Source organism: Chrysemys picta, chromosome 8 (assembly GCF_011386835.1).
Source record: "Chrysemys picta bellii isolate R12L10 chromosome 8, ASM1138683v2, whole genome shotgun sequence".
Taxonomy (NCBI): Eukaryota; Metazoa; Chordata; order Testudines; family Emydidae; genus Chrysemys; species Chrysemys picta.
The window spans coordinates 71826759-71848762 of record NC_088798.1 but is presented as its reverse complement, the minus strand read 5'-3'; the positions used below and the strand labels follow the sequence as shown (position 1 = coordinate 71848762).

The following is a 22004-nucleotide window of genomic DNA, read 5'->3' as shown; positions in this document are numbered from 1 at the left end:
GGTATATATCAGTGTGGAGATAACGAGGTTAGTTCAATCAGGGAGGGTGCGGTGCTCTGCTAGCAGTTGAGGTGTGAACACCAAGGGAGGAGAAACTGTTTCTGTAGTTGGATAGCCATTCACAGTCTTTGTTTAATCCTGATCTGATGGTGTCAAATTTGCAAATGAACTAACCTCGTTATCTCCACACTGATATATACCTGCCTCTGGAGATTTCCACAGTTCATTTGCAAATTTGACACCATCAGATCAGGATTAAACAAAGACTGTGAATGGCTATCCAACTACAGAAACAGTTTCTCCTCCCTTGGTGTTCACACCTCAACTGCTAGCAGAGCACCTCACCCTCCCTGATTGAACTAACCTCGTTATCTCCACACTGATATATACCTGCCTCTGGAGATTTCCATTACTTGCATCTGAAGAAGTGAGGTTCTTACCCACGAAAGCTTATGCTCCCAGTACTTCTGTTAGTCTCAAAGGTGCCACAGGACCCTCTGTTGCTTTTTACAGATTCAGACTAACACGGCTACCCCTCTGATATATGGAAAGGTTGTAATTTGCTGGTTATGATTATGCTGTCTGTATGTGTGTATCATTTTTGTACTTGAAGTTATGAATATTGGCTATGTACTTGTAGCTCAGTGTGTTTGATTCTAAGTAGCCTCAGTGAAGCATTTGTTCAGCTTCTTGAGAAAGGACTATTCTCAATAAATGCCCAATCAAGAAACACTTAACTGACAATGGACTTTGGGAGATGCCAATCCACATCTGAACTTTCCTGGGAACATTCAAACTAACATGTAAACGATGGTGTCGAACTGCAAAAAGCTGAATCATTCATGGACGTGTGAGTTGCCCAGCTGGCTACAAACTCCATCTTGTTGCTGTGATTTTGCACAGAACAAAGGGGTTTCCACCCACAAGGAGAAAATATAAAAGGCCCTGGAAGCCTCTCCATTTTGTCTTCAGCTGGCTTAAGGGATGGCCTCTCCACCCCCCAAGAGATGCCTGAAAGAAACTGGAACAAAGGACAGTAACTATGAGGGTGTGAGTGATTGCTGGGCCCAGAGTAGGAAGGAGTCCAGTCTGTGAAAGAAGCTTATTGGAACAGCTCTAAGGGCGAGATTTACCTGTATGCAGTTTCTTAATGTATTAGGCTTAGACTTGCTTGTTTTGTTTCATTTTGCTTGGTAACTTACTTTGTTCTCTCTGTTATTACTTGGAACCACTTAAATCCTACTTTTTATACTTAATACAATCACTTTTGCTTATTATTGAACCCAGAGTTAGTGACTAATACCTGGGGGAGCAAACAGCTGTGCATATCTCTCTATCAGTGTTATAGAGGACAGACAATTTATGAGTTTACCCTGTATACGCTTTATACAGAGTAAAATGGATTCATTTGGGGTTTAGGCTCCCAGAAAGACTGAATACTGGATCCTGGGAAAGTCTCTGTTAACTAAGAAACCCCTGAACTGCAGGGGTGTGTGGCCCAACCTCTTGTCTGTGCTGTAATTGACTGGAGTGTCTTACTCAGCAACACAAGAGTGGAAGGAAGCCTTCTCTGGCAGGGTTGTTTGTTCTCAGTGGTACCCCAGCACATCTAGTGACAGTCTTAAGGGGGTTTCTGTGACCGAAGCTGTCACACTGGGTCAGAGCAATGGTTCATCTAGCCCAGTGTCCTGTCTTCTGACAGTGGCCACTGCCAGGTGCTTCAGAGGGAATGAACAGAACAGGGCAATTATTGAGTGATCCATCCCCTGTTGTCCTCTCCCAGCTTCTGTCAGTCAGAGGCTAGGGACACGCAAAACTTGGGATTGCATCACTGACCATCTTGTCTGATAGCCATTGATGGACCTATCCTTCAGGAATTTATATAGTTCTGTTTTGAACCCTATTATACGTTGGCCTTCACAACATCCCCTGGCAATGAGTTCCACGGGTTGACTGTGAGTTTGAAGAAATACATCCTTGTGGGGTTTTTTTACCTGCTGCCTATTAATTTCATTGGGTGACTCCTGATTTTTATGTTACGTGAAGTGGTCAATAGCACTTCCATAGCCACCTTTTCCTCACCATTCCTGATTTTATAGACCTCTATCATATCCTCCCTTGGTCATCTCTTTTCTGAGATGAACAATCCCAGTCTTTTTAATCTCTCCTATGAAGCTGTTCCATACCCCTAAATCATTTTTGTTGCCCTTTGAATTTTTTCCAATTCTAATATATCTTTTTGACATGGGTGACCAGAATTGCATGCAGTATTCAAGGTGTGGGCTTAACATGGATTTTACTCCTGAGGGCATTCTGCATGAAAAAATTATTATGCGCACAATATTTTAAAATTCTGCAAATGTTATTTGTCAAATAAATGTGGAGGCTCCAGCATGGCATTGGGGAGCACAGGCCACTGGCTGCACAGAGGTGGGAGATCACTGTGCAGGTCCCCCTCAGGACACGGACTCAGTGATGAGGCTGCACCCAATGCACACAGTGCAAAGACCGGGCCTGACCCAGAAACTTCCCAGGGCCCTGCCCCTCGGTGCCAGGTGCACCTGGTGTGGGCAGGCAAGATCAGCAAAGCAGGATCCAAGTGTGGAGGGGCTTAGTGTGGGAGGATCCAGGTGTACGTTGAGAGGGCTGTGTGTTGGACAATCTGGGTCCAGGTGGCTCAGTGGGGGATCCGGGTGGGGGGGGGGATCTGGATGCACAGGGACTTGTTGGGGGGTTCTGGGGGCAACAGTAATGGGACTCTGCAGGGGGGTCTAGGTGAAGGTGGTTAAGGCTCAGCAGGGGAGGTCTGGGTGTGCGGGGCTCAGTGGGGGATTCCAGATGCTGTGGGAGTGGGGCTCAGTGGGGTGGGGATACATGTTCAGTAGGTTGGGGTTTGGTAGGGTGAGGATTCGGGTGCAGGTGGCTTGTCAGGGTGGTCCAGGTGCAGTGGGAGTGGGCTCGTCAGAGGGGGTTCTGGGTATGAGGGGGTCTGGATGCACGGGGATTGAGTGGATGGGGGAGCAGCTCCCAGTACAGTGATACCTCCCCCTGCAGCTCAGGAGTGATGGGCGCAGGAAGCGTGCGGCAGTGGGAGGGGGAGTTTGCAGAGCTTCCTACAGCCAGGGGAGAAATCTGGGGGTGGGTCTGACACGGCCCCGAATGTCGTGCAGGGGAAGAGGTAGTTCCATCCTCCCCAGCCCAGCCGGGACTAGCAACTGAGCCTGGCACAGGATAGGAGCCACCAGTCGGGTCTTCTTCAGTCCAGCCCACTGCCCCACAGTGATATACCTCTCTGCTGGCTGCCCTTGGCACCCGAAACGTATTGCTTGGGAGGGTCGTATGACCGCTCTTATGACTTCCCTTTGCTTCCCTGTCAGAAAGTCATTTTTCTACAGGGAAGCAAAGAAATATGTGGGGGGCATAAATTTTGTGCAGTGGTGCAGAATTCCCCCAGGAGTAGCAGCATTTATATAGTGGCATTATGATATTTACTGTCTTATCTTCTATTCCTTTCCTAATGATTCCTAAAATTCTGTTAGCTTTTTGATTACTGCTGCACAATGAGCAGAAAGTTTCAGAGAACTATTCACAATGACTCCAAGATCTCTTTCCTGATGGATAACAGCTAATTTAGATCCCATCATTTTGATATGTATAGCTGAGATGATGTTTTCCAATGTGCATTACTTTGCATTTATCAACATTAAATTTCATTTGCCATTTTGTTACCCAGTTTTGTGACGTCCCTTTGTAACTCTTCTCAGTCTGCTTTGGACTTAACTATCTTGAGTAGTTTTGTATTGTCTTCAAATTTTGCCACCTCACTGTTTGCCCCTTTTTCCAGATCATTTATATTGAACAGCACTGGTCACAGTGCAGATCCCTGGGAGACACCACTATTTACCTCTCTCCATCCTGAAAACTGACCATTTATTCCTACCCTTTGTTTCCTGTCTTTTAACCAGTTACTGATCCATGAGAGGACCTTCCCTCTTATCGCATGACAGCTTACTTTGCTTAAGAGCCTTTGGGGAGGGACCTTGTCAAAGGCTTCCTGAAAGTCCAAGTACACTATATCCACTGGATCCTCTTTGTCCACATGCTCGCTCATGCCCTCAAAGAATTCCAATAGATTGGTGAGGCACGATTTATCTTTACAAAAGATGTGTTGACCCTTCTCCAACACACTGCAGAGGGTAGCAGAGCAAAACCTGTGGCTGCCCTGACCCCATGGAAACATTGCCACCTTGTGGGAGTTGGGTGGTGACCCTGGACAGGTCAATGGAACAGAGACCAATGGTTCAAGTGTGGGGAAGGTGGGGGTGTTCCAAAAGCAGTGGGTTCCATGTGAGGCTGGGAGATTCCATGTGGGACAGGGTTGGTTCCAAGTGGGGCAGTGGGGTTCCGGGGGAGGTGGAGTTCTGTGTTAGCAGCGAGTTTCCGGGGGTGGTGGATTGCCTGTGGAGCAGAGAGTCCCCTCCTAGTGCAGGCCACAGGGGGCTCACAGGCATCCCTCTCAGTTTGCCATGGCTCAAAGCTGGGCACAATGTGGAATAATGACAAAGCTGGCCCCTGCGGGACCTGGAGAACTGTGGGATCGGCCTCTTGGGATGACTGGCTCTGGCTGAAGCCTCAGCCTCATGGCTCTCTTCTGATGCCCCAATGTTCCATGGGAAAATGAGTGGCACAAATTTGCCAACGCAGAGGGCAGCAGAACCAGAAAGGGCATGAGCGGGGTGGGGGGCACTGACAGATAAGCCATCCCCCACCAACACTGTGGGGCAGGGGGCTCTGGGTTCTCCAGTTACCTGGATGGTTCCCATGCCAGCTGTTCTCAGGGGTCTGCCAGAGCTCGGTTCCCTGCGACCCGTCGCAGCCCCCTGTGTCAGCTGCCATCCCGGTTTCAGTGGCAGAGAAGAACTGCAAGATTGTCTTCAGCAGGCCGGGCCCTGCCACAGCAGCACAGAGCGTCTAGGGAGAGAGACACAATCAGTGGACCAGGGCTCTCAAGCCACTGCATGCCCCCTGCTCCATGGGCACCTGGCTGCCAGCTCAGGGGAAGGAAGGGGAGCAATGCATGCATGTGTGCCGACACAGAAGGTCGGGCCTATCCTGCCCATCCCCACGGCCTCTGAGCCCCTGCCACAAGTGCAGAAGGGGGTGTTAGTCAGTGAGGGAGTTCACTGCGCTCTCCAGAGCCTGTGCCAAGCCCAGCCTGCCGGTTACCTGCAGCACGTCATCCTGGGAGGTGTAGCGGGGGTGCGGGCGGCGGTACCGCCCATCACGGTATTTGTGAGTGATGAAGACCTGTCTCTGCTCTGCGCTGGAGTCTGGGTAGAGGGCCTCAGCGGGCGGGAGGCGCGCGGCCCAGAACCGGTTTGCTCGCTCGTTCCCCAGCACGATGAACAGCTGAATGAGAGCGCAGAGTCACTGAGGGAGGGGGCGAGATAGCATGGGGGGATCCTGTGGATTGTCGAAGTGGGACATCGCAAGCCCCTGGAGGGGGCTGGGTGTCAAAGATGGACTGGGGATGCTCTGGGGGAATTCTGTGGGTACTCTCCCCTGTGCCAGGGCATCCCCAGGAAGATGAACCCCCACTTCCCGCTCCGCCAGACCCAGACTGTGACACACATTTCTGTAATGTCAGCTCTGCCTTGTGGGCGCTGGCCATGGCAGCGCACGGGTGGGGGCGAGCTGGGCAGTCTCTGTACCTGGACAATCTCATTGCTCCAGACGCTGGTGTCGAGCTTCAGGCTCTGCACCTTGGACACGCTGGAGCCCAGGCTCCGGTGCTGACCTGTCAGGAGCAGCAGAGAGACTGTGAGCAGCCCGGCTGTATAGCAACTGCACAATCGCTACGCCACCAACCCGGCCGGCCAATCCACCCACCTGCCCAGCCAGCTGGCCCACCTTCTGACCCAGCCACACAGCCCACACTGACCCACTTGCCCCATATTACTGACTCGCCCACCATCCCACTGACCCACCTGGCCCATGTACTGACCCACCCACCCGCAATGCCACCGACCCGCCTGGCCCATATACTGACCCATCCTCCCACCATCCCACTGAGCCGCCTGGCCCATATACTGACCCACCTGCCCACCATCCCAGTGACCTGCCTGGCCTATATACTGACCTGCTGAGCCACCATTCCTCCGACTCACCTGGCCCATATGCTGACCCACCACCTGCCATCCCACATGCCTGCCTGGCTCATATACTGATCCACCCTCCTGCCATCCCACCCCAATTGTCCAATATACCTGCCCATCCAACCACTGACCCATCCACCCGCCATCCCACCTGGCTGATATACCCACCCATCGACCTACCCAACTGATATACCCGCCCGCCCAAACACAAACTCACCCAGCTGATATATTCCCTCACCCACCTGCCAACCCAGCTGGCTGATATACCACCCGCCCCATATACCCACCCACCAACCCACCCACCCGATATACCCCACCACCAACCCGCGCAGTTGATATACCAACCTGCCTACACATTGACACACCCAAGCAGATATACTGCCCCGCCCAACCAGTATACTCACTCACCAACCTGCCCGGCCAATATACCCAGCCTCCCAAACTATCTACTCCCCCGCCCAGCCCCCACTCCCACAGATCCGTCAAGTGCTCTTACCCACCCCTCCCCCGCCAGCAGGGAAGGGAGGGAGGAAATGCACTGGCCTGCACACTGCTTGCAGATCACCACACACAGGTTGATGGATGCCCAGTCAGGGCTCAGGGCTCTGCAGTCAGCACAGAACTTGTTGGCTTTGTTGGACCAGATTTTCTCGGCCACCTCGTAGTCATACAGCATCTCTGCAATGGCGTCCTGCAGCGCCTCCATCCACTCCCGCTTTTCCCGCTCCGACTCGGCCACGAAGCTGGGCAAAGGCACAGCCAGGAAACTCAGAGTGTCCTGGGCTTGTCCTTGGGCACCCGAGTTACACAGAGTCCTGCTGCAGCACCCAGGTAAGCTGGGGCACCCAATACGCTGCCCAGCCTCAAGCCAAACCCCCGACTGGCGCCCCCCAGCGCAGTTACCTGAAGATCTTGAATGGGCTGATGAGCTCGAAGCAGCGGTTCTTGGCTTCCCGGATGGTGGCGCCGTGGAGCTCAATCAGGCAGATGGCGATGCCCATTTTAAAGAACTACGAATGGAGACAGATGCAGTGAGAGGCTGCAGCCTTAGACCTGCAGTGCCATGGCCCAAGCCCAGGGGGCACAGCACCCACAACCATGCAGGACAGCTGCACACACTCCAGGAACATCCACAGACAGAAATGCCCGCATGGGGCATTCTCCCCCTTGGCATGCCAGTGGGCCCGCTTTGCCAGCCTGCACTAAGACTCCACACAAGCACATACCCTGTGGGGTGGGGGATGTGGGCACACCCCCCCATACACGATACCCATGCCAGGAATAACCCAGCCCTGGTGAGGTGGGGACTCAGATTCTGCTCTTACAGCCCAGGCCTGTCTGCTACACTATCCTCTCTGCCCTATCCCCAGTCCCTGGCTCCTCACGCATGCTGCTGGGGGTGGGCCAGGCGAGGGAGAATGGCCACCCTGTGTTATGGAGCGGGAGCTACTGGCCCTGGAGCCAGGGGCCACCATCTCCCCATCCCAGCCCAGTGCCCTCTCCTCCGTCAGGTCCCGCAGGGGAAGGGGCTGGTCCCCAGTCAGAGCAGCCTGGCCCGCGCTGGCGTTAGGCACACGTAAAGCCATGGGGGCTGCAGGAAACGCCCCCAAACCGCACCTGAGCAGCATCCCCCGCTCCTTGGCCTGCCCACAGCTGTGGGCATACAGGCTCCGGGCCATTGTCTCTGCTCCCGGCCACAGAGGCCTCAGCAACATGTGGGTCCCCCCCTTGGGAGTCCCAAGCTGGAGCCGTTGAGTGCTGGGCCCAGGCTTGCCGGGGTGGCCTCAGATTCAGCCTGGCTTCATGCTGCTGGGGGACTCTGGGGCTCCCCACCTGCAGCACGGCCAGGCCATGCCTTGCTCACCTGCTCGTTCTTGTACAGCCACATGTTGGCCAGGCTGAGGGCTGCGAACAGCTTGGACTTGTGGCCCTTGAGCTCCAGGATGCCACACTTCTGGCAGTGAGTGCTGCTGGCCAGGCGGGGCCGGGGGCTGACCAACCGCTGCTCTGCCACCTTCCTCTGCAAGGTGGAGCACCACTCGTTCCTCTGAGCTGCAGGGCACAGCAGCGGTGGGGTGGAGATGGGAATGAGTGTCCACACGCAGTCCAGCACCACTGGCTCTGGGCGTAGCCAGGACACCACGGCTGGAGCCCACCCCCCAGGTTCGGGAAGCAGAGCAGGGATGAGCAACTGGCCCAGCAGCAGCAGAGGGGCGCTTGCTGCGGCAGATCTTGGGGAGCTCCCCGTGGTGGCAGGCTGGGCCGGGGGAGCACCAAGCGCTGTCACTGGGAAGTAGGGACTCCACGGGGAAGCAGTGACTGAGGGAGGCCATGGGTGGGGGTGCGGGGAGAGGAATGGTCCGTACAGGGGGCACAGAGATCGGGCTGGAGGAAGCAGCTGGGGCGGGGGAAAGAGTTGTGGATGCAGGCACCTAAGGGAGTTTGGGCTGAAGGACCCACAGTGGGGGAGGGTGCTCGGACTTGGGAGGGGAGGGCTGAGGATGGAGGAAACCCTCAAGGGGGTTTGGGCTCTGGCTGCATGAGGGGAAAGCTCTGGCCAGGAGCTGTGGTTTAGGGGTGGTCTCTGGCCAGGGGCTGTGGATGCGGGGTGGTTTCTGGAGGGGGGGGTCTCTGGCTGGGGGTCTCTCTCACCTTCGTTCTCGGCTCTGAAGAGAAAGATCCTGTGGCTCGTGACGACCTGGAACTTGTTCTCCTTGGTGGCGCGTGCCATCTCGATGACAGAGAGCGGGATCACACCCTTGGGATATGGCTCCTGGAATGACCCCATGAGGGTTACACCCCAGCTCTGACAGGACCCCATTGCCCCTGCTGGCAGTGAGCCCCCTTCAGGCAGAGCCCAGGGAGTTTGCTTTGGGCTAACTTAGTGTTTATGTAGCCCTTTTGTTACCTAGCAGCTCTGTGTTCTTGGGGAACCAGGGCGCAGTACCCAGCCTGTCTGACTCATGAAAGCCTTCCCTGTCACCCAGCCTCTGCTTGAACCAAAACCAATCAGAAGAAAGACTTACAAAAAGCAATGAAAAGGCAGTGAGAGACATGCCTAAACCCTTGGGATAAGAGCGTCAAGATTAAGGAAACCCCCCTAGCTTCATTTGCATCAAAGATGAGACAAGGAGGCATCTCCATTAGTATACAGAATGGAGAACAGAGATTCCAAGGCAGGAACCGCACAGAACTCTGGGACCAGAAAAGCAGGGAAGCACTGCATGATGGGGGATCTCTGCTCCAGATGTTAGTGAACCTATGCCCACACACACCCAGCTCAGTAGTTATCAGACCAATGCTAGTAATGAATCCTTTATTGGTATCCAAAATAGTGAAGCTGCCTAATTGCATTGTGAGCTCCCTCCACGGAACACAGCCCATAGCCAGGAACGATCAGCTTCCATTATCTAGCCTGAACAAAACAACTTTGGTATTCTTCCTTGAGCCATCAGTGTATACATAAACAAATCTAGTGTTCTCCATTGAACCATTTATGTGTATCTACAAAACCCCCTACCCATGCTCAAGTAAGTGCTCCGATGCCTGGATACAAAATCTGCTTCAGTTCCATTGGGACTTCATCTTCTTCTGACTGATCTTGCTGGGGGCTCTGCTGTCTCCAGCACTCCGGACCCTCAGCTACCCCCACCACCTGGGACCTCTGATCGATTCAAGTTTCACAGAGTGGTGAGAATCCAGCTCTCTCTGTCTCTAGGTATTGCCTTCTGACCCTGACTTGTGTGATCAGTTAGTTTTCTAAAGCTGACTTTTATAATCAAGTTTAAGTTAGATTTAATATTATACCTGTTTTGTTTGTTTGGCTCCCCTATGGTTATTACCTGGCAATAAATACCTTTCATGGTTAAGCTAGTTAGCTGGTTGCTTCTCTCTCTCTCTCTCCCCCCCCCCCCCCTTGTGGGTGTTTTTGGCTTCCTCATTCGCTCTGCAGCAACGCTCCTTGTACCTAAGCTAAACGATCCCTGCAGCGTCCAAAAATCCTGTGGGATTTGCTCATCATGTGGGTTACTATCAGAACAATTGTAACGTGAAAGTGGGGACAGAGATGTGCTGAACCTGGGACATATGAGGGTGGCAGCTTGGAAGTGCTGCTCGACCCAGTCCGCTGAGTCCAGGAACATATAAGGAGTCAGCTTGTGAGTGTTGATTAAGCCGGTCCTCTCATGTGCGTGTTCATCTAATTCTAGGGCTGGAAGAACCCAGCCCTGGGGAACCTAGGTCCTGCAGGATAACTCCATTGGAGGAACTTGCAGCAGGGAGAAGTAGAGCTCCATATGAGAACACAAGTGATACCAGCTATACACTGATAGAAGTACAGAACTCCCCCACCCCCAGAAAAGTAAAGGTAATAAATGAGCATACCCCAAAGTAACAGGCAAAGCTGGTAACACTGTCCTAGTCCAGCCCCCTCCCAGCCCTAATAAGGCAGGGCAGTGGGGTAACTGTGGGCCCAGAGAGGGGCGGGCTCTTGTTGAAGATGAGGCCACGCAGGGCCAGGATCAGAGCCGAATTCCTGGCTCGCAGTCCCATGCTCAGACCAAGCTGTGTCCCAACACACCTCAGTGACTCCTGGCCCTAAGCAAAGGCCAGAAGCGGTGGAGCTGCCACCCAGGTGTTAAAGAAGGAGAAAGGTCGCATGGCACAGTGCTCACACCAGGCCTGTTCAGCAGTGCCCAGAGCTGTGTGGAACTGGGCTAAGTGAGCTCTGCTCTAGGAGCAGCTTTACCATCGCTCCGCACTTTTGGCATGACTGACGACACGAGGTTCAGGACACTGGGCCCACCGTGCCACCCAGCTGGGTTCTGCACAGTGGCTCTACTGCCATCCGCCTCCTTACCCAAGCTGGGGCCTGCTTCCACGCCAGCGCGGCTGGGGAGAGGTTCTGCATTCTGCTCCAACCAGGGCCGGCATTAGGCTGATTCCCCCGAATCGGGCCCCACACCTAAGAGGGCTCTGCGCCCTGTGCCTAAGAGGGCCTCGTGCCCAGTGGCCTTTTTAATTTTTACTCACCCGGTGGCACACCAGATCTTCGGTGGCACTTCGGCGGCGGGTCCTTCACCCGCCGCCAAAGTGCAGCGAAGACTCAGAGCGAATGAAGGACCCACCGCCGAAGTGCCGCCGAAGACTCGTGGGGCTTGTACTCACTGGGAAGCGCTCCAAATCGGGCCCGCACTTGCTAAAGCCGGCCCTGGCTCCCAACAGCACCAAGTGAGAGTTCCCAGCACTCCCAGCAGGCGAGCCCTGGCAAGCTGCTGGGCAAGTGTGAGTAAGCAGGATCTGAATGAAGGCTTTCCTGACAGCTAGGTGGGAGGGCGGAAGAGACCCTGGGTGTGTTTATGTAAATACAGTTTGTTCCTGCTTTGCTTAGATTTGGTAGATATCAGCTGATGGGGCGGTGTTTTGCTCATTGTAATCAACTTGGCTGATGTTGGGTCACAAATTATGTTAGTACTGAATGTGGAGGTAGTGAAATATGGTTACCAATGTTTGTAATTATTGTGGGAATACAGAAAAGAAGGACTGTGCTTAACCTGTCCCAAAGGAGGGAGTCACTTTCAGCTTAAAGAATCTTGGTAAAACAATGGCTTAAATGTTTGAGTACTGTAAAAGTTAAGCAGGCACTAGATCTCCCCAGTCAGAAGGCTGTACACTCTCAACCAGGGTCTTCTGTAAGAGTGGTTTAATCTGGTTTTCCTCACTTTTGAAAGAATAGAGCTAAATAGGTTTCACTAAGAGCTGCTTTTGTTATGTTAAATGGCTCACTGAGAGCTGAAACTGAGTTGTGGTGAGACTGTGGCCTTGGCTATACTGGCGCTGTACAGTGCTGCAACTTGCTGCGCTCAGGGGTGTGAAAACGCCCCTCCCCTGAGCGCAGCGAGTGCAGCGCTGTAAAGTGCCAGTGTAATCAGAGCCTGCAGCGTTGCACGCTCGCTCGCAGCGCTGCAAGCTACTCTCCTCAGAGAGGTGGAGTACATACAGCACTGCGAGAGAGCTCTCGCAGCGCTGGTGGCGTGACTACACTTGCGATTCACAGCGCTGCCGCGGCAGCGCTGTGAATTCCCAAGTGTAGCCAAGGCCTGTGTTTCTGCCCAGACCTAAAATCACTTGTGGCAAGACTGTATTTCTGCACAGAGCTAAAAATCACTAAGAGACCTGCCCAGCAGGAGTGGCAAGCAGGTGGCAGTGGAGAGGTGTGATGAGTGAGTAAGATGCCTCTCTCTGCAGATGCACATCTGAACTCTGGGTCTGCACTGACTAAGGGCAGCAACTGAGGGTGGGGTTCAAAGAAGGGTCAGGCATGTGAAGGGGACTTTTGGGTTGCTGGACTTAAGACCCTGAGGGGAAAAGGAGCATTGCCAGCAGATCAAGGGAAGTGATTATTCCCCTCTATTCGGCATTGGTGAGGCCACATCTGGAGTATTGGATCCAGTTTTGGGCCCCCCACCACAGAAAGGAAGTGGAAAAATTGGAGGGAGTCCAGCGGAAGGCAACAAAAATGATCAGGGGGCTGGGGCACATGACTTAGGAGGAGAGGCTAAGGGAACTGGGCTTGTTTAGTCTGCAGAAGAGAAGAGTGAGGGGGGGGATGTGATAGCAGCCTTCAACTACCTGAAAGGGGGTTCCAAAGAGGATGGATCTAGACTCTTCTCAGTGGTGGCAGATGACAGAACAAGGAGCAATGGTTCAAGTTGCAGCAGGGGAGGTCTAGGTTGGATATTAGGAAACACTATTTCACTAGGAGGGTAGTGAAGTACTGGAATGGGTTACCTAGGGAGGTGGGAGAATCTCCATCCTTAGAGGTTTTTACGGCCTGGCTTTTCAAAGCCCTGGTGGGATGATTTAGTTGGTGCTGGTCCTACTTTGAGTAGGGGATTGGACTAAATGACCTCCTGCGGTCTCTTCCAACCCTAATCTTCTATGATTCTATGAAAAGGACACTGCCCAACCTACTTGGGGTGGGTCTTTTACTCATAGTTTATGTTTATGAACTCTGTTTGTGTTTTTTTCCCAAATTAATGCCAAGTTACTTCCCTCCTTTTATAAAAAGTTTCTTTTCTACACTCAGACTCTGTGCTTGTGAGTGGGGAGGAAGTATTGCCTCTCAGAGATGCCCAGGTATGATATGTAAATTTCCCAGGTTACTGGGTGGGGGCTCAAACCAGTTCTGTGTTGGATCGACAGAAAGGAACCCCTAGATATTGAACCCAGCCTTGGCTGCTGCTGGCTCCACCTGGCAGAAGGGTTACACGTGCACAGGTGCTGCCCCGTAATGCCTCTGGGATGGCAGGGGGTGTGAATGGACAGGCCTTGGCCCAGCTTGACTCAGAGCCCAGACCAAGTCCCTGGTGCTGACAAAGTGAGCAAACAGCTCAGCCCTTGGGCCCAGGCGCATGCAGTGCATGTGCCTTGAGAGGCCATGAACAAGGAGCCCTCCAGCATCACGCATCCATGTCTCAGAGCCAAGCACATACGACTCCCTGGCTCTGGCATGTTCCTCCCGGTGCCTGCTCCCAGGATATTCCTCATTCATAGCACTGGGGTGGGCACATATACAGCCTCCCCTAAGAATGTCTCCCTGGTCAGGTGAGAGGCACTCGGGCCCCCTCCTGGGCTGTTCCCAGGATCAGGCTACGTACGCACTGGGAGCTGCACAGCTCCTGGCTACTAGCTGCAGCATTCCAGTGTACCTGGGGGCAATAGAGTCCTGGGTGCCCAGGAGAGCAGCCCGGCTCAGCTCCTTGGCACCCTGCTGGGGTGCTGCATGTCACTGGTGCGCAGGGCCCTATTTCAGCCTTAGCTCCCCTCTCCCTGAGCACGAGCCCAGACCCTGTCCTGCACCCAGGGCAACACAAACACCCCCAGCTCAGGCCAATCCACCCTGCTGTCCTGGGAAGGCTCCCTGGGTGTCTGGCTAAGGGGACCCCCTCCCAAAGCTGGGGGGCATGGGGCTGTTCAAGGGGGAAATACACCATTCCCCTGCCCTACCTCCCCTCGGACTCACAGGGCAGAACCAGTTTCCCTCATCCCCCTCCTCTCCTCTTGGCAAAGTCCAGCCTAGTCACAGCCCGAAGGGGGAGGGACAGGGGGCACTGCAGTAGGGAATACAGGGGCAGAAAGAGAATGGAAACTGCTATGCACCCGGGCTCAAGGGGGTGCTCCTGCTCCTGTTAAACAAACTGGGACTGGGATACCCCACTCCCACCCCTAGCCCTTCCCCTTCCCCCATTAACCTCATCCCTATCCCTACCCCAGCCCTTCCCCCTCCTCATCAACCTCATCCCCTAATCCCAGCCCATCCCCCAACCCAAGCTCTTCTCCCTCCTCATCAAATTCATCCCCATCCCTCACTCTTTCCTCTCCCCCATCAACCTCATCCCCTAAATCCACCCCATCCCCTAACCAGGGATTAATTTATAATGAAAGAGGTGCTGGAGCTCAGGCCCCGCACAAATTAAGCACTGGCTGTGAGGCCAGGGAGTGGCGGCTGCTGACTGAGCGCCCAGCTCAGGATAGAATTAAGGGTGGCATGGTATGGAGGTGTCAGAGCTATTAACTGCCAAGTCTAGAGGTGCTGGGGCTCAGCCCCCGCACATATTAAGCACTGCCCCTAACCCTGCCCCTCTCCCCTTCTCCTAACCCTGCCTACGCTCCCAGCCCCACCCCTCTCCCTGTCCTGACAGCCCATTCTCTGACTGGGCCCTGGTAGCAGACTGCCCGCTATGCAGTCCCATGCAGACTTACCTTCTCGCTGTGGAAGTACATGAGGTTTTTCCCATCGAATCTGACGAAGCGCCTCTGGAAAACGTAATTCCTGGTGGGAGGGCAGAGGAGGGGAGGCTGCTGGGGTCAGACCCTGGCAGAACCCTGGCCCCAGACACCCTTAGACCAGCTAGGGCACCCCTGCAGGAGGTGAGAGCTGGGCTCCATGGGTCAGACTTCCCCTCCCAGCAGTCCTGCTGCACCATCCCAGCGACCCGACTGGCCCAGAAGGTCTAGGCAAGCATGACATACATGGCAAGGCTCCCAGCAGTTGCAGGCCTAGTTGCAGCTGGCAGCCTCACCAAGCATGGCAGCACCCAGTGTATTCACATGCCAAGATGCACCAGTGCCCGCCATGCAGCAAACCAGCCTCCTGTGGACAGACAGTGACTCCAGGAGTGGAGCCTGGGCAAAGCCAGTGTGGGTCCCAAACCCATCTCCAACCAGAGCTGCACATGGCCTTACCCAGGCACAGGGTGGGGACCTGCTCATCGCTCACCAACGCCCCCCGACGGGCACTCACAAACCCTCCCTGGGGCTGGGCACTTACCCCTGCGGGGAGAGTTTGTCCAGCCAGCCGCTGAGCATGGTGGGTGGACGCTCAGACAGCAAGGTGTAGCTGGCGTATGGGGAGATGGTCAAGTCATCCAGGACCTCGTCTGAGTAGAGGTGAGATGGAAGGCTGAACTGGGAGCCCTCAGCCTGGGGAGCTTCCACCATGGCATAGTCCTTCATGTCGTTCTGGAGGATCCAGTCAAGCCGCTGGGCCCGGCTCTCATGCTCCTCGGCTGTTCCCTCGCTGCTGGTCCTGTGAGTGGGACACAGCCTGCCTACTGCTGCTTTCTGGACGAGGGGAAGCTGGGGTCCAGCAGCCCCCAGGCAGCACAGACACGGCCTCAGCCCTAGCCCTGCCCTGCTCCTCCTCACAGAGCCAGCGCTCAGCCCTAGCCCACGCTCCACAGGGCACCGGACAAGATGTTTAGGTTGCACCTATGGGGTCCGGGAGTAGAGATGTGGTGCTGCGTGTCAGTCCCACACGGAGTGCCTCACAGCCCCCAGATGGCTCCCACAAACCTTAAATGACAAGGAGCCGTGTGGGACCCCGGCATGGGCGCAGAGCAGCCCTTAAACATATGCTCTGGGATTGCTCACAGAAAGCAGCATCCTTGGGCTGCCAGTGGGGTCTAACCCCCCTTCTTCCCCTCAAACTTTGGCACCGACCCCCACCAGCTCCTCAAACCCCAGCACCACCATCCCCTCCGCCCCATAAACCCCAGGCACCAACCGCTCCCCTCCCACCCCACAAACCCCGGCACTGACCCTCCCTCCACTCCTCAAACTCCAGCATCAACCCCCCCCTTCTGTCCCTCAAACCCTGGCATCGCCCCCCTCCTGCCCCACAAACCCCAACTGTGTGGGAGAGGGGACTGTAGCATGCCACACAGGGTAACAACTAGGGCCAGGAGATGTTGCTGCTGTTTCCTACTTTGATCTTGTCTCTGTTTGTTTCCCCATCTGTTTTCCTTTCTCTAGCTTTGGCACTTGCCCTTCCTCCGTGGGGCACCCCTCCTGTCTTGGTCTGTTATTTTTAATCCTCTTACTTCAGCTCCCTCTATTTCTTCTAGAAGGCCTGTAAACCATCTGTAATGGAATGCCAAACTACACCCAACGCATATGTGGTACAGAAGAACATGACATGGTGTCAGGAGTAAACTAAGAACAGAAACAGAAGGAAAACAGCAACAAAGGTTGCAGACAAAAGGAGCATCAACAAAGGTTGCAGGGTATCATCAACATGCCCCAGAGAGCTTCAGCTTTAATAAACCTTCAGATTGGACAGACCAGAAACAATATTTTGCAAGATTTCACATTGCTCCCAAACGGCACAAAGAAACTGGATATATACAGGTATCTTCTTTAAGTTATGCTATGGGAAGGCAAGCAGAATGAATCTTTCAGTCCTCTGACTTTACTGAAGACAGTCACAAAGAAGACTATGAAAGGGTTCTGGCTACGTTTGATGCATACTTTAGATTGCAGAGAACTACAACTTATGAAAGAGCATGTATTCACCAGAGAATTCAAGAACCAGGGGGAAATGTTGAATGTTTTATAAGAACTCCGAATAAATTGGTTGAAAACTGTGATTTGGGGAATGCAAAACATGAAAATATGAGGGAGAGGCTGGTCTTGGGTTAACAGATATAAACCTTTCACAGCAGCTACAAGTGAAGAGAGATTTAACCCTAGCCACCGCTATACAGATAGCAAAACAGTCTGAAATGATGAAAAAGCAAAACCTAGAGAAACTTGAAAACTTGAAAAACCTGTGTAAAGCTGAACCAGTGAAGGATTAACAATCAACAAGTTAGGGGACCAATAAGCAATCCTTAAGGGCATATCAAAAAGGTATTGCAATGGTAAACAGGGCATTCCTTGTAAATAGTTAGCAAAGCCACCTTAAGTAGACTAGACTCTTTAATGTGTTTGCCTGTATTGTCAGTGAATCAAAGGGTAGATGCTATGTGTATTTGCCTCTGTTTAGCTGTGTTTGTGTGGAAGGGATAGCTCAGTGGTTTAAGCATTAGCCTTTTAAACCCAAGGCTGTGAGCTCAATCCTTGTGGGGGGGGATCCATTTAGGGATGTGGGGCAAAAATCTGCCTGGGGATTGGTCCTGCTTTAAGCAGGGTGTTGGACTAGATGATCTCCTGAGGTCCCTTCCAAGCATGATATCTTGTTAGAAGTTTAACCATGTAACCAGATTAGCTTGTAGATACTAATTCCTTTTCATGTCTTAATTGCCTTATATTATGCACGAGGCTGGTTCAGTTAATCATAAGATCAAAGATGTAAGATACTGTAGGAAACTAATAATATTATTTACATTGTCTTCAACTCACTATGCTATAATGAAATATTAGCTAATTGCCTGATGTGAATGAATGCAACTAGTTTATCTGTGTCTGCAGAGGAAATAGAAGATTAGCTTCAAAGCAACATTCCACACACAAATCTGCACTGCCTGTTCCTCAGGGGCAGGTCCAGGCCTTATCCTGTCAGCTCTAGTCTACTTAAACTTTGAATAGGAAAAATATAAGTCATAAGATGGAGATCTTCCAAATAATGATTTGGAATAACCTGGAAAATACTTGGAAAGACTTGACCAGACTCTACACCTGGACTGCCTATTGGACTATACCCCTTAAACTGATTCCAGAAAGACTTTTACAAATCAGCAGCCTCACCTCACCATCTCTGCTGTGAAATTGGCCTATGGACTTTACACATATCTGTATGTATGTTGAGCTTTTAACCATTGTAACTCTCCTCTTTCTTTCCCCTTCTATTATTAAACCTGTAGTTTTTAGTTACTAAAGGATTGGCATCAGCGGGATTATTGGGTAAGATCTGAGACTCAAACTGACCTGGGGATAACGTCCAGTCCTTTGGGATTGGTGAACCTCACATATGGTGTACCAGGTTTTCAATAACCCCTCTCTATATTAGACTTTGCTGTCTAGTTGGAAGTCAAGGGCTGGAATGCTTAAAGGGGACTGTATCTGGCTTCTTGTTGATCAATGTGGTGTTACAGACGCTGTTTTGTTACTGGCTTGGTGAATCTAATTATAGAATAAACCCTATTACTTGCAATCTGCCCTGAGTGTAGCATTCTCATTGTGGCCCATCCAGGCACCCAGTCACAACCTGCAACTAGCTTAGAAACTATAAATAGACATTTGGCTGTTAAAAGTAATTCTCCTAAAACCCCAGAGGCAAGAAGAGAGAATTCTAGGGCTAAAAGGGACAAATTCCAGCCTACATACACAAGGTGTGGAAAAAGTCATCTCCCAAGAGATGATGCATGTCCAGCCAGAGGTGTGCAGTATAATAAATGCATGAAATATGGACATTTTGCAGCTGTTTCCTGCACCAAAACAGTCAGGGCGTTGACTGATATTACAGGCAAAGAGCCATTGTTTCTGGGATCTATCAGTGTGATTACAGAGAGCCTGCATGGAGAGTGAAATTGAATACTCACAGCAAGACAATTGGACATTAAAATTGACTCAGGAGCTGGCATCAGTGTTATCGCAGACGGGACCTACAGTCACCTTCAACCCCTCCCAGAGCAAAAGTCACCTGACAACTCTGACTAGCCCTGGAGGGATTCTGAACTGCATGGACCAGTTCACCACAGAAACCATTTACAAAGACAAAAGCTTTGCATTCAGAGTACGTGATCAAAGACCAACAGCCTTCTCAGCCACAGCACGGCAGCCATGTTGTGCCTAGTGAGAAAGGAAGAACTCAACAGAGTACTTGATTTTGTACTTTTGAAAGGAGACCCAGTACAAATCAACTTAAGAGAAAATGCTGAACCATACAGCATACAAACACCTCTACCAGAGACTCCTTGGAAGAGACTAGCTGTAGATTTATGCGAATTCAGAGGACATCATTTCCTGGTTATCATGGACTATTTTTCCAGGCATATAGAAATAATGTACTTGAAAGACATAACATGTTGAAGTGTTATCGAGAAACTGAGGTGCGCTTTTGCTCACTTACATATTCCACAACAACTAGTGATGGAAAAGGGACCACAATTCACTGCCAAATGAAATATAATATTAATCATATTACAAGCAGTCCACATTCCCCAAACAGAATGGAAGGCTGAGAGAGCTGCAGAGACAGCCAAAAAAATCCTACAGCAGGAAGAACCATTCCTCGCTCCTCTAAGTAACAGATCAATGCCAGTAGCAGCTACTTGTTGTAGGAAGAGCAGTGATCTGTATGCTATGTATAATATCTGTATGCTATGTATGCTCTTCTGATCTTGCAGCTGTTCAAGCAGCCCATTCATTCCACAAGCATCCCAGGAGGGAGGAGGAGGGGGAAAGCCACTTCACAGGTATTCAAAGAGGGAGAGGAGACAAAAGGGAGGGGAAAGTGTAACAGACCTTTTGACTCCTCTCCCTCTTTGAATACCTGTGAAGTGGCTTTCCCCCTCCTCCTCCCTCCTGGGATGCTTGTGGAATGAATGGGCTGCTTGAACAGCTGCAAGATCAGAAGAGCTCCCAGGTAGACAAGGTGTCTGGAACTTTAATTAGGCAGCAATCACACACCCAATGCATGGGCACTGCATGGACACTGTCTGAGGTGGAATGTGACCAACCAGACAGGGCCAAGTCATCTCTAGTCGCAGGCCATGAGGAGCAGGTCCTTAAAAGGGGAAGGGGCCATGTGCTTAGCAGTGCACTCACAAGATTGTACCTCCCGCGAAGGCCCTTTGCCCGGACCGCCTGGCCAGTGGTTCGCCGCTTTGCATTTCATCATGCCTCGGGAAGACTTACCTTCATCGCACCATTTATCGCTGCACTGTGGAACATTTACTTTGAAGGATCCTGACATCTCCAGTGCCGGGCCTGTCCTGGGAGCATGAGTATGCGAGTGTGAGTGTGACCCCCCCCCTTCTTTTGAGCTTAGCTATCAGTATAATAAATGTGCTGCTTTCTGCCAAACTCTAGTGGGTCATTAGTCCTCCCTAACCTTACTAGCTGGCCCAATTTCGGGTAACATTACTGGATATAGTCTAGCACAACTCCTGATGGGAAGACAAGTCAGATTCTTTTCCAAAGTTGGAACAGTAGTTCTATCTCTGAATGGCCAGATCTGAAGAGAATAGCCAAATCAGATAAAGAGGCTAAAAGAGCTTAGGAGCACTATTACAACAGATGTTGTTCACTTAGCAAACTGCCAAGTCTAGAACCTGGTGACCATGCTCATGTCAAACTGGATGGAGAAAATGAACGGACAATCCCTGCTGTCGTGAAGGGAAAGAATTCAGCACCAGATCATGTGTCACCGAGACCAACAGTGGAGAATTCAACAGAAACCACTGACATCTACAATTTGTTCTTCAAAAAGAACAAGCAACAGAGCAAACTCTACAAATGACAAATGCAGAACAAGAAGGCGTCTCAAGGATTCCAAACTGACCATAGCTAGCCGTTGCAACTAATGGACAGCCAGCTGACCAAGTTGTTACATGTTCGGGTCTTGTAATTAGAAAACCAGCACAATTCAGAGACACTTAACAGACAAATCCTTACTGAACTTCAAAGACAGCATAAATATTGTAAATGGTGCAAGATAGAACTTAAAGGGGGAGATGTGATGGAATGCTAAACTGTATTATACTGTTCAGCCTGCAGGTGGCAGTGTGTAAAATACCGTAGTTAAACTAACCTTAGTCAGATCTGGGAAAGCATTACAGTATCTTATGATGAACACAGTTGGTGTGCACAAGTAAACTCTGTAGCCACTCTGGATCTGGTAGAGAAGAACATGACACCCTCCATCAACCTCAAAAGAAGGGGGGGAGGGGAGGAGGGAAGGGGAGAGTAGATCATCTGCTAAATCTGACCATTCTATCACCCAGCTTCATGTGACATCCTGTCCCACAGCTCTCTAGAGTGTTATCAGTTAGATTGTAAGCTCTCCTGCTGCCTAATTTGTCTTTAAAGCGCCTCATGCACAGTTGGTACTGCACAACTGTGGTACTCAGTTAATATACAGCACAGGAACACTGGACTGAGTGTAGGTTGTCTGGATGTATCTGAGTCAGGTTGATTTGCTAGAGAAGTGTTGTAAATGTCTGGGATGCGTTTGTGTGAGAAGGCAGGGCATTTGCGTATGTGTGTCTGTGGGTCCATATGCATGCCTTTACGTTGCATTTCTTTGGGTTTGTGAGAAGGTTTGAATTTTGCATTACTGTTCCTTAGCAGCATTAACTGGCTTCAATGAGTTTTTATGTCTAAAGTGCCACCAGACTCCTTGTTGTTTATGTCTAAATAATAAATTAAGGGAAAACCTAGGCTGAATGTCAAGAAGCTTTTTCCCAGACACACAAGCTGCATGAGGACGTGGGACTTTTATTACAAAGCACAGACGATGCCGCACTAGGTAACCACAAAATGTCGAGCACTGTCCTGGTGACATAAAGCATCCCGGGAGTCGGCAGCTCTGCCCCTAAAAGTTACCCCAGTTCAGAGGAATCACTG

General features: G+C 51.7%; 1 protein-coding gene across 9 annotated transcripts in view; it reads right to left on the bottom strand.

The window, feature by feature from the left end:
- The window catches only part of ARAP3 (ArfGAP with RhoGAP domain, ankyrin repeat and PH domain 3), a 59203-nt gene that overhangs the window by 22352 nt on the left and 14847 nt on the right, over positions 1–22004 (bottom strand). For all 9 annotated transcript variants that reach the window (XM_024107139.3, XM_005280878.4, XM_005280879.5 and 6 more), the window contains exons 6-14: positions 15487–15744; positions 14919–14988; positions 8808–8928; positions 8020–8207; positions 7059–7165; positions 6699–6898; positions 5712–5797; positions 5227–5409; positions 4809–4971 (exon numbers count right to left, since the gene is read on the bottom strand). In XM_024107139.3, the coding sequence (XP_023962907.1) occupies positions 4809–4971; positions 5227–5409; positions 5712–5797; positions 6699–6898; positions 7059–7165; positions 8020–8207; positions 8808–8928; positions 14919–14988; positions 15487–15744 (1376 nt within the window). The remainder of the gene's footprint in view (positions 1–4808; positions 4972–5226; positions 5410–5711; positions 5798–6698; positions 6899–7058; positions 7166–8019; positions 8208–8807; positions 8929–14918; positions 14989–15486; positions 15745–22004) is intronic.